The sequence below is a fragment of the Emys orbicularis genome, chromosome 8 (genome assembly GCF_028017835.1).
Source record: "Emys orbicularis isolate rEmyOrb1 chromosome 8, rEmyOrb1.hap1, whole genome shotgun sequence".
Taxonomy (NCBI): Eukaryota; Metazoa; Chordata; order Testudines; family Emydidae; genus Emys; species Emys orbicularis.
This window is the reverse complement of record NC_088690.1, coordinates 49,987,637-50,000,683: the sequence shown is the minus strand read 5'-3', so window position 1 is coordinate 50,000,683 and position 13,047 is coordinate 49,987,637. Positions and strand designations below refer to the sequence as shown.

Below are 13,047 nucleotides of genomic sequence, written 5' to 3'. Positions count from 1 at the left end.
TTTGTGCCTAGTGTTAGGCTCCCAAGATGGAAAATATTGGTCTAGATTTCTTTAAAAATTATTCTAGGAGCTTAAGATAATGTCACCTGTTATTCTGTGCGACACGGTGCTTCTCTGCAGACTTTACTTAAAAATAAAAATGAAAGTATTTAGGGGGAAATGATGCTGTCATCTAGTAAAATATCATGTTCCACAAGCACTAACCATAAACTGCACTGTAGTAAAGCTGTATTTATCCTCATGATCAACAGCCATTTTGCAAATTTGTAATCTCACTTCCCTAAGTGACGGCTGTAAGACAGAACTCTACTTGTGTATGGGCAGCTTTCATTACAGAGGAAGTGGAGAACCCCCTCCTTTCCGCTACCTGTTTAGGACACCTATCAACTACCAATTGAGAAGCAACTCAGTCAGATTCTGTGCATGTGTGCCCTCCTGAACTGAAACATACAAGGTACAATAGATGGAACTGCTGCAAATAAGCTAAGAAGCATTTTAAGATCATTAGAATCCTTGTCAGAGGAAGATGGAGAATCCACTGTTTTTATTTCCCCATCTAAACATTTCCTCTTTGAAGGAGAAGACCTATTGTAAAGTTACGAAATCCACAAATAAAGAGGAGACAAACAAAGAAATCAAGACCAGGTAAGTTCCAAGGTTTTACTGATACTCACAAGTCTTCTATGTAGATAAGGGATTATTATTGCATAGTTGATAAGTGTGAATTTAAGGCACAGTTCTTTTTATTTGTGACAGATATTTGTAAACATTAATTAACTGCAAGACTGGAAATGTACACATAAAATATTCATTTACCAAGGGAATCCTTTTTAAGGGCAAGAATAAGAAGCAAATCAAATAATATATCAAGCAAAACAAATAAGAAAGAGGAGTTACTAAGGTGAAGCTTAGAGAAATGATTTTTGAAAATCTGACTAACTTTGATCCATGAAAGTTTCTTTTTAGCAGCTACAACTGATGGGAGGAAAATCATGTTTTCACCCTTTATTAAGAGTGAACAACAGAAGATGTTGACCCACTCTTACAGGTTCATCAGCATGAAACCTATCTTCAAAATAAATGGGAAAAATAAGCCTGAAAATGAAGACTTTCATTACCCTTTGCAAATGCTTCAATATGTAAATGTATGGGAAAATATAGGGAGGAAATTCATTAATCTGCATGACTAATAAAGAGAAATAGCAGCAACATTATTGTAACTGCGTGTATGAGGAAATGATCAGCTATGCTGAGAGAAAAATTAGTCAAAGGGGAACATTTGAAAAAAAAACTTTCACAAAGGTTGCTTTAAAGCTGCTTAAACTCTCTTGCAGGTCAAAGGAAAAAAGAAATAGGCTGAGCCTTCTCCTGCAAAAGGCTGAATTCCATGAAAATGTCAATCTTGAGAAATTTGAGAACTTGACAAAAGGTTCAAGGTGAGAATTGTAAAATATAAAGAGACTGAGAATTCCTATCAGAAAATGGCCGTCTCTGATTCGGTGCATTTCATCCATGTATCTGTGTACATTCAGGCTTTGCATCGAATAATGCTTTTAAGATCTATGTTATTTTAAAGTTTAGCATAATGCAATGCAAGTTATCTAACCTGGCATACATACAGTATATTTAAAGTTTGCTAACAAAGAGTGTTTTTGCACCCAGTGGGCCAGACTGTGATACTGGTATTCACAGAGAATAGTATTTTAGTCCCCTGTAGTCCCATAGACTTCAAAAGGACTATTTGATGTATAAAGTATTATTCAGAATGAATATGACCATAATCTAATCCCCAGGTTTATTTAACTCTATGACATATCAAGTTTTCCTCAATTGGGGTGAGGGGGAAAAGGGCAGAGATGAAAGAAAATATACTGGGTACTCTTCATATCACCAATAATTTTCATGTAATCTAGTCCCAGTGGAATTTGTCCTTGTGTACCTAGTGCTTATGGGCCAGTTTATTTTTAGTGTTTATTTTTTATATGTAGTATCAGATAGTCACACTACTATAATATCCAAGCACCTAACAAATCCAAAGAATAAAATCCAGCATATAATCAAATATTCTCCTTTCCACACAAGAATTGGCGGGGTGGTTCATTTGTTAGCTGGATTTGGGTGGATTTGGGATTCTGTTCCCCATCCCCCCTTCGTCGTTGGTAGGAGAAAGCTAAGCTGAAAAAGTGAGTTTTGCACTTTATTCAGAGATCCAGGGCCATTCTAATTAACTGCAGAAGTGACCCAGATGCCTAGAAAACTTCTCCTACCACTATTTTAAACTTCCCCCCCTTGTGCACCTAAAACCATGCCAAGTCTGTATACAACAGGATGAGGAATAGTTTCCAAGCCATCTGTAGCTAGAAGGTTGCATTTTAGCAGCCATGATTATGTGGGTAGCGGATCACATTTGGGTATCTAATGTAAAGAGAACTGAAGCATCAAGTCCTCTTAATGATTTATGGACAGAAAACCTCAAGAGAGGGTGATGTCAAAATAGTGGCTGATAGTCCTCTGAAGTGTTTCTCTCTTCCTATAAATAATACTATGTCCTTGCCTAGTTATGGCTCAACCAACTGCCTCTCATCCATGTGTTGATCTCAGATAGGGATGACAGAGATGGTATTGTTTCTATTCTATGTGAAGTACAGCTGGTCAAAGTTTTCTAAAATTTCAGAATTTAGATGGGATGTGTGTGTGTGTGTGTGTGAGAGAGAGAGAGAGAGAGAGAGAGAGATGTCACCCTTTTGACTAATTGTAGTATAAAGCTGAGTGACATCCTTATATTGTTGGCATTTAGTCCACATCTCATTGATTTTAAATAGTACGGAGAGAGAACTTGGTCTTATGGAACTCCACAGCTGAATGGTCTGATGGCCATGAAGATGCCTATCGCTACAAGCCAACTCAACATTTAACCAACCTGCTGCCCTAGAACATGGCAGAGTATAACAGACCTTGGTGTCCATTCTCCTCAGGCCTCTCCTGTGAAAGCACTCATTGCTACTCCAAAGGTTTGACCTAGGTTCACCCAGTGAGTCCTCAGATCTAAATGACTTGTTCCATATCTAAACCAGCAAAAATGTAACCCACCATCTTTTGGCATTACTTGTGTTCTGGAATACATACTTGGTCTAAAGAAGTCTAGTTTATCTTTCACTATTACTAAATCCCTTCAACAGCTATAGCAATTTATATTCCCTCCGCCACAAACTAACATATAGGTCAATTAACTGCAGGTTTTGTATTTCCTACAATTGAAACATTCCTTAAGGGCTCACTTACCTATTTCCTCCATTATATAATCCCCCCACTTCTTTGGCCTTGCATTCAGCTCTTACAAGACTCCTTTCTTCAGTGCTTGCATCTCTTAACTGTTCTGCTCTTTATATCTAAAAATTACATAATTAGTAATGACTTGCTCTAGGAAGGTGAGTAATATTTAAGACAAATCTTCCTTTCAGTTTTCTGAAGAACAAAGTGGTCATAACCCTAAATTCCTTCCCAATGTGATGGGAATTTCACCTCATCCAGTCTTTCTGAATCCACACAATTTGCCAGGGAAGCCAGACCACATAAACTAGTATTAAAGAGATTTAAGTTAGAAAAGGATCAAGCAATTTTGGAAGCCATCTCAGTTTTTCACAGCATTTGGGACCAGGTCAAAAGAAGTTCAAACTTTATTCTCTATTGGGAAGAAATTGGCTCCAGTTCAGTGTTGTAGTGGTAAAAAAAGAAAGGGGGGTAAACTAACCTAAATTAAACTCCATAGTCCCCAAATGAGAAGTGGGTAAACTCAGTTTATCTAAGTTTACTCTTGATTACACTATTGGTCCCAAGGCACTGGACTGGGAGTCAGGAGACCTGATCTGGTTCTATTTCCAGCTCTACCACTAACCTACTGTGTGACTTCAGGCAAATTACTCCGTCTTTTCATGCCTCAGTTTTCCCATCTGGGGATAATGAGACCTATTTTCATTTGTACATGCTTTTAGCTCTGCAGAGGAAAACTGCTATGTGGTATGTAAGTATATTATTCATAAATTGACTAAATATATTGATGTCCAGATTCAGACTTCGGACCAGGTCAGAGTCCTGGTACAATATCGCCTCAGACCCCACTCCATTTCTTAAAAAAAAAAAAAAAAAAAAAAAAACCACAACCTAGCTTGTTCAGGGTTAATCTATAAAGTGTTACAAAAGTAATTTTACGAACTTTTTTATCAAGCGATGTGAAATAGTTTTTCTCTATTGTCCTAAACAGTGGAAACTTTGAGATCAATGAAGAATACATGCAGCTTGACATATTCGATAAAGAATACCTGGAGTTTTATAAAAAGAACCCAGTCTCTCAAAATAACATGACATTTGAAAAATGTTTGTGGTAAACAAACCAGGCTACGTGTGTTATTACCTTATGAGACTAGTGCCTTTACCATGCTGTGGTGACTTTGTTTTCAAACTGTTGAATTTCCTGTATTCTGTTAAAAATAGACAGTGGTAACATAGCCTCAGACAGATTGCAATCAAAACCACATCTCTGCAAGAGTACGTCAGTTTAGCTACTAAGCTGTTCTGTTTTCAAAGTAAAAAAGTAGTTGACCTGGTTCGCTTATGATCTTTACCCTTGCATGATGTAAATTTTCCTGAAAGATTTGGAGCACGATGCTCTGCTTTAAACATTTTCTCTAACAAGTGTTATTCCAATAGGCAAAACATCAACCAAATGCTTTTGAAGTCTCTAGCGGAAAGAGCTTCTTTTGTAAAGTAATCTAATCAGACAACTTGTGCAATAAGACAAAATGAGAGAAATAGCAGGTAATATATATTACAATGGCTTCATAAATACACAAAACACACACTTCATCAGAAACACTTTTTGTGTCTTGTACAGTGTGACCCCTGAAGAAGCAGTGAGATGGGGTGAATCCTTTGACAAACTGCTTTCCCAGAAAGGTGAGTAGTGTTTTCCTCACCCTATTTCTTGGTGGAAAATAACACAATGTAGGTGCACAATTAAATACACTTGGCAGTTATCTACATTCATTGTGATAGATCATTTATAGTAGTATGAGTTTTCACTCTGCTTGTGTGCTTAGGCAGCACCATGCCGTCAACTACGGAAAATAAAGAATTGATTTGTAACTTTAAGTTTGATATTTCATTCAACAAGAGCAATGTAACCATAAGAGATACAATGAAGGGTTCCTTCAATAAACAGAAAAAAGGTGATAAGATATAATTAAAATATCGTTTGGTAAGGAATAATGAGCTACTTATTAATGAATATTTAATAATAATGAATACTTATGGACTACTTAGATAAAATTATTTCCATTGTGATACTGGAACTGATTATTTAGAAAAATATGCACTGAAATTAACAAAGGTCTGTCTTTTTGACTCTGGACTATATTTTTAGAGTTAACCTAGAAGGATCACTATGCTACAATGAGCTGACAATTGATTGAAAGTGGGTTGAAGTCTGCTAGTAACAATATCACCTGCTATTTTGCCTCTCCCCAAAGTAAAACATAAATGTATCCCAGTCCTGATGGGAGCACACTTTATAAAGATTACATAATGTTTCTTTCTTTTTGCATGCAGTATTAGACCTAGTTTTGTGCTAAAATGTCTTGTTATGATTATTTGTATACTGTGGATTACTAGCCATGTATGGGGCATGGAGACTATTAAACTCAATTTACAATGCAAATACATTGATGTGGCAAAATGGTTCTGAATTTTTATCAGAATTAAAACCTGAGAACATGCAAAGTATCTAAGCTTGGGTGAAAACTCAGAGTGATCAGTTTTACAGCAGTGTATCACTTTGGGTTTCATCCTGCTGTCTGTACTCAGTCCAACAGCCCACTGACATCAATGGAGATTTTGTCTAAGGACTACAGCTGGGTGAAATATTCATTAAGGAAAGATTTTTCCTAGTGAAATAACTTTTCAGGTTAACATCAGCAAAAGGGGAGTCACTGGTTCTAGTGAGCAGCCAATCCTTATTTTAAGGTCATGGGTAAACCACTCAAGTACTCTGTTAATCTCAGGATAGCAGAAAAAGGTAGTGGATTTCAGAATGCCAGGAAGTCTGGAAATGTCAGACAATTAATGTAGGATCATCATTGGTGGTGACACCTGCAGTGCACACCTTCAAGGAGGTATATCATCTAGACCATTGTAGCTGGAGTTTGAATGGTTTCAAGCCATTTTAAAGTAAGTGGTCAAAAGTCAAATAGATGCTTGGAGAATTTTGCCACATACATGAATTTTGCTGGATAAGGCACCATGAGGCATATTTAGACTATAATGGAGGTGTAGAAGGCAAAGATTTGTCCACAGATTTGACAGGCCATGCCGGACATGACCAAAGTGTTAATACCAATGTTTACATCAAATGACATCTTTCATTGCAACATTGCTCAAATGTTCATGGAGGGCAAGAACAAAGGCCCAGGGATGGATATAGACAAAATAGACAAAAGTGGTCAGCCACCCATGACACACATAATTGCCTAATGCCTGAAACTCAAGTTACTGATAAAAGGCTTGTTTCTTTTCCTCCTTTTAAAGATAAATTCTGTACATAGCAAAAATGAGTCTTCCAGTATAGTGGTGACCATTACAATTATAATTATATGCAAAGAAAATTGTAAAGGTTCTATTTACATTACCCTTTAAACTATCTTCTGAATTGGGCTCATTTCTGGGAAACAACCTATTTGTGAATACAATCAAGATTTAAATGGCATTTGAGGCATCCTAAGTCTGATTTGGAAGCAAAACTCAGGCCAAAATGGTCAATAATGGTCACATTTTTGGGTGCCTCTGTTTTTTGAGTGCTCAACTTGTGACCACGTATGGTCTATTTTTTAAAGATTCTGAGCATCCATAGTTGCTACTGAGATCAAGTGGCGCTGTGTGGGTCAGTATCTTTGAAAATTAGGCCCTGTGTCCCCCAAAAGGGACATCCAAAATCAGAGACCATATTTAAAATTTATGCCTAAAGCCTGATATCATTTCCTCTGGACTGACTACAAAACAATTAAATTGCACTTATTTTGTGATGTAAAAGAAAAGTCCATAATGTGAAGTTACAGAATAGTGCAAAATGAGACCAAACATGTGTTGTTACATAATTTAAATAGAGGAACTATGTTCTAGTGTCTAAGAGGGATGGTCTTTTAATGCTTCCGTGAATTAAAGCCATGCAATGCTCCCTTTTATAGCTGGTCTGGATGCCTTTACAAGGTTTCTGAAAACTGAGTTCAGCGAGGAGAACATTGAGTTTTGGACAGCCTGTGAGGATTATAAGAAGAACAGAGCATCTCATCAACTTCTTCCTAAAGCCAAGACAATTTATGAGACATTCATAAGGAAAGATGCTCCAAAAGAGGTACAGTAAAAACTGAAGATATACAGTGCTTGATACAAGCTGCCTCTGATAGAATCTGCCTTTCATAAATGCATACACAGAAACATCATCCATTCAGCCATGAAGGTCAACATTTGATGAAGTTGCAGCAGTTTATCATGTGTACCTTGCCACCGGAATGCTGCATCTTAAATATCAAATCACTGCTTTGGAAAGAAGTATGGGACCAAACACCCACAGAACTTTCTCTTTCTCTCTCCCCTCACCCTGCCCCCATGTTATTCTTTTAACCCTACGAAAAAGACTGTAGGTGTAAATATGTCATGCTAGTCAAAGGAATTTTCAAACTTCTCATTGCTATATATAAACACCTGATTTAACATCATGTTGAGTAAATTTAAGATCTGTTGTCATAATAATGCACACACCCAATAGTAACAGTCATTTGTCAAACAGTGTTTTGTATACATTTAACTCTGCTTCCAGAACAGTAGAATTATTCTCTGTCTGCTAAACCAGCATTACAGATCAAATTATTATATTGCTGAGATTTCAGAGGATTTCTTAAATATGCCAAATGAATAAAAGAAATCAATAAATTAAACATATCCTTCAAGGTAATAATTATAACATTTTAAGCAGAGAAAAGACTTGATTGGCATAGGTTTGGGATTTTTTTTTTTTTAGTTTTATTTTTTCTGAAGGAATCTCTGAGTGATGAGTTTATAGTATGGTATGTTATAGACAAACACATACAAGATACCTTGGGACTGATTCTCATTTACACTGCTTTGGAAGTGTAAAAGGCTTTTAAAGTGGATGCAAATTATATTAAACTGTCGGAGTGTTGTAAAGTGTCCTTCATGTAAATAAATACAATAATTATTTTTCCCTGCACTAGCAGGAGGATGGACTGACTGGCAGATGATAAACTCCCACTAAACTCTATGAGGGTTTGGCTGAGTAATGACTAGAAGATCAGGCCCCTAATAGTCCTTTTGCATCTCTATTACCTATAATTCTATATAACAGATTAAGAATAGGTGGATTGCCTGTGCTCCTATTTTCTGTGTTCTTTTCTTATTGTTGGTAGAGGAAATGTTAAATGTTGGCAAATCTAAAAAATCATCTGCTGATGTAGTGCAGAAAAAAGTATCACTGCTCAGTCCAAGGAAGTGACTTAAAGAATGGTACAAATTAGGCTCATAATTCCCTCTGTGTGAGCTTGGGGTTTACCACTACTCCTGCCAAGGCAGAGAGCCTATTTGTTTGGTCTACTCTCAAAGAGTAATGGCCCCGTCCTATGAAATGCTGAGTGGTTTCAGTAACCTTTTACATTCTATCATGTGGCACCTTGCAGGATCAGGCCCTGCGTGAATACGAGGAGTTTTGAATTTTCTGAAGAGGAATACTATTTTGCCAGTGTGCCATTCTACCAACCGTTTGGGTGGACACCAAGCTATAGCAAGAACTATTGATACAGCATCGCTAAAAGCTCCCTTCATTTTATATATTGTTCATAGGTTATCTTGCTACACTGATGACCTGTAAGGGATGAACAGGGAAGAAGGAACTAGAGCACAGATGGTGGAAATCACACATTGCCTGATAGTGTCACACTGACCAGTTAACTGATATGCTGTTACTGTGATACCAGCAAAGACAGGATTGTTCTCCACTATACCATCCCTTAGGTGTTGGGCCCTGTGTATCCTCTTGTCATGCTTCAACCCAGCTGTTGAGATCAGCTGGGATGCTCAAGCTGATGGTCTGTAGATTTGTTCATCGGTGTGTTGAGAACTCTCTCATTAAAGAGCCTTCAACTTTGGAACTTGTGTGCACCAACAGAAACTAAGTTTACTGTCCAGCAGGGCATGTTAAAAGGGCCTTTTCTGAGAAGATAGGTAGGAAAGGTCTGAACATTTGGGGACTCAGTCGTTTATCATTAATTGATTTTCAGTTTTCACATACAAACTACGTGTTGTTATATTTTTGTAAATGCACCAAGAGGAATTTGAAAAATATAAAATAAATACGTTATAAAAGACATTCTTGAAGCTGTATGGAATTTACTAATTTCTAAATTATGTGCTGTATATACCACTATTGTAGATCTAAACATAATCCTTATATTAAACCACCACTCCATGAGAATAGCCAATGATAATATATAATTGTATTTAAGCTGTAACTGAAAAGCTCTGGGATATGCCTTTTTTCCCTTCCAAAGTAGCCAAAAATCCATTAGAAAATAATTTTGCTGCACACTTTAATCATTAGAATATTCTATCCTTCCTGTTACTAAGATGCTCTACAGAAATGGAAGCTTAAAACAGTATCTGGTCAATTCAGATGATATAAAGCTTTGAGCCAGCAAGACTGAGTGTCCTTGATTCCTGTTGGCTTCAGTGGGAATTCAGATACCTCAGTACTTTGCAGGACTGGGCACAAAATCTCCCTGTGCCAGTGTCAGCAGCAAATGTACAGTGGATACCATTAGAAAGTCAGCTCTAATGAAAAGGTTTTCCCTGTTCTTAGTAGAGATCTGTGGTGATTCTTTGGTAGCAGTTAACAAATGCTGACTCAGTGGATTTCACAATACTTATATCCAATTTAAAGTATGTTTAGTAGAAAGTGGTTTTCCCAAGTTAAGTATTATTGTTATAAATGACCATATATAAAATGAATTAATGTACTGCATGCTTTTTTGGCCTTTTCCAGGTTAACCTTGACTTTCACACGAAAGAAGTCACCGCTCAGAACATTACTCACCCTACACTTGACAGCTTTGATGCAGCACAGGCCAAAGTCTACAGGCTGATGGAACAAGACAGTTACCCCCGCTTCCTGAGATCTGACATGTATTTAGACCTGATTAAAGGAAGGCAGCACTCTGGCCATCCTGCTCTTAGAAGGCGATCACGCTCTTTTACCTTCAATGAATTCCAGGATGTGCAATCAGACTTTACCATTTGGTTATAAAGAAATTTAACCTCCTTGGATTCCAACTAAAATGTAACAAATTATAATACACAGCATCCTAAACACAAACCTTCAGCTGGTGCAAATGGGCGTAGATCCATTGGCTTCAATGGTGTTACATCTATTTACCCCACTGAAGGACCTGGCTCAGAAAGCTGTAGTCAGTGATTAATTTAACTTATTGTAAAGAGATATGCAGCATATTGGCAAGATGTGTTAGATGTAATGTATTCAGACAAGATATTATGCCTTTTAAACTCAAGTAGGAGAACGTATGAATTCTTTCCACAAAATCATATTTGACAGTGAGAACTTTAAACTTTATCTAAAAATACTGTTTTTAAAAAAATGTACAAAATTCATCCTTCCTCCTGGGTCCATCATATTTAGAAAACACAATGTTGTCACCATCAAAGTCTTTACACTTATCATTTGCACATAATTAATGTTACTGCAATAGTTCCTACACTAACCACAGGTTTTTATACCACAAGCACACAGAAACATTAATTAAGCAAAAGGTAAAAATGTCATTATTTTTAACTTCAGCCACTATTTAACTTTTACTACTGCTTATTTTAAGAGGTACATAGGAAAATGCCTATTTAATTAATTTTATAGTACTACATTTTATGGTATTTTCTTATTACATTTCTCTGTTCTCTCTATTTAAATTAAGCTGTATAGTTTAGCCTTTGCACTCAAATATTTGTATTATATTATTTGCAGCTAAATGAATAGTAATAAAGGGACAAGACTAAGCAATTTAGTATGTCTTTGTGTCATTAAATATCAGTTGAATTAACTTTTAATTTGTCATTCATTTGTAAATTTTGTATCATCCCAGCTTGTCTGCTAAACTTTGAGGGACAAATTCTGGCAATCTTTGGGATAACACCCAAGTGGGGATATGCTATAACTGTAAGGTCAGTGACATACAGGCCTCCATTCAACAAACCACTTAAGCTCATATTAAGCACTTTAATGGGTCTTACGCACATATTTTTAAGGATGTGCTTAAGTGTTTTGTTGAATCGGGGACAGATGCAGGACTCATTTATACAGAATGTGGGTGAGTGCTACTGATCATGGACTTATAGCACTTTTATCCCAAACACTTGCTCCCTGACCATTCTGTTCCACTTGGTGTTTTCCCCTTTACTGGAGAAGTTCTCTGGGAGACAGCACTTCTCAGAATTAGATCCAGAACATCTTTCACTGGGTCTCCCTTGCTGTATCGAGCTGCTGGTTCTGCCACTGTAATTCCTGTTATGTGCAAAATTTTCCCACTCATTCAAAATCTTTATTTAACCAAGTAAACTCCCTTTGGGGAAAAGTCTTCATTTATAATAGGGACCTGGGCAAGGTGTCTCAGTACTGCTTTGCATGACTTGCTGCAGTGGTAACTGGCAGCCTAGGACGAGTAGTAGGCAACCTTCTTCTCCGATTCTGCAAACATGCACACACACATAAATAATATAGAGACATAAGTAGTGCCATTGAAATGGAGGAAAAAGAGAATGAACCAAATGTGATGGATGTTAGCCATGTTGCTTAACGCACTAATGGAAGGCACTCAAGGCCTATGATGATGAGGGGTATAAGAACCTATATAGAACAGAATAGAACCACTTGCTTCCAAGTTGTAATGGGCCTACTCACATCTCTAAAGTTACTCATCTGTGTAAGTGCTTGTAGGTTCAGAGCCTTGGCTAGCATAAGACGAGGGCACATTACAAAAATAAAATAAATGGCCAATGGACAGATTCCTAATGAAAAATTATACTGATCTACTATAGTAAGGAGCTTCTTTGAGGAGACAAGAAAAGTTTTTGCAAAGCTAGTATGTCAGGGAATGACAGTGAAACCACTTTAATCAGTTGTCATTGAGAAATAAGACCAGATGTTCACAGAGCCCATGGGCTAGTAAGTGGTAAAGATCTCATTTTCAAAGGTATTTCAATGGGAGTTAGGTGCTCAAACCGCTTAGGCACTTTTGAAAATCCCACTAGGCACCTAGCTGCATCTTTAGGTGCTTAACGCCTTTGTAAATCTGCCCCTAACTTCCTATGCCTTTTATTTTGAAGGGGGTAATCTTAAGAATAACAGTCAAGTCTTGTCTGAGTTTGAGTAGGAGATCTTGATGGGGATGCAGTTCCACTTGTTAAATTAGGTCATTTGTTTAATATACTCTCTACAGGGAAATGAGAGGAGGAAGGGAGAGTTTGCTTTTTAAAATCTTTATTATTCAAGTCATCCTCACAGCCCCATCATTGGCATGTGTCAAGCCTTTTTTGATTGGAGAATTCTGGTGAAGATATCTTGAAGCACAGGGCAATTCTTAAAATATTAAACATTGTTTTAGTTTAATAATTCAGTGACTACAGGATTTAATAAATGTGTGTGACTGGAATAATCAATCACCTTTCATGGAATTTAAGCTCCCCCCCCGCTGCCCCCAGCTTCCATCTTTTTAGTAACCAATCTGTAGTGAGGCAGGGTGGCCTCCCGAGGACCCGGAGTGGTAGGGCCCCCGCACTGAGCCACTATACAATCAAAGAGAAAAGGAGCAATTCTTGGTGATAGTTCTTTATGTTAATTACCAACGTAGGGTGTATACAAGCTCTACAGCCAAGAATCTCACATTATCCACTCAGTAACTTTGTACCAAAATGAAAAATGAT

General features: G+C 37.2%; 1 protein-coding gene across 1 annotated transcript; it reads left to right on the top strand.

The window, feature by feature from the left end:
* Positions 1–225: 225 nt before the first annotated feature.
* On the top strand, positions 226–11,168 carry RGS18 (regulator of G protein signaling 18). The gene is made up of 5 exons (XM_065409045.1): positions 226–645; positions 1,335–1,436; positions 4,892–4,953; positions 7,236–7,402; positions 10,103–11,168. Exons 1-5 carry the CDS (start codon positions 527–529, stop codon positions 10,361–10,363), a joined length of 711 nt encoding a protein of 236 aa, XP_065265117.1. The 5' UTR covers positions 226–526; the 3' UTR covers positions 10,364–11,168.
* Positions 11,169–13,047: the final 1,879 nt, after the last annotated feature.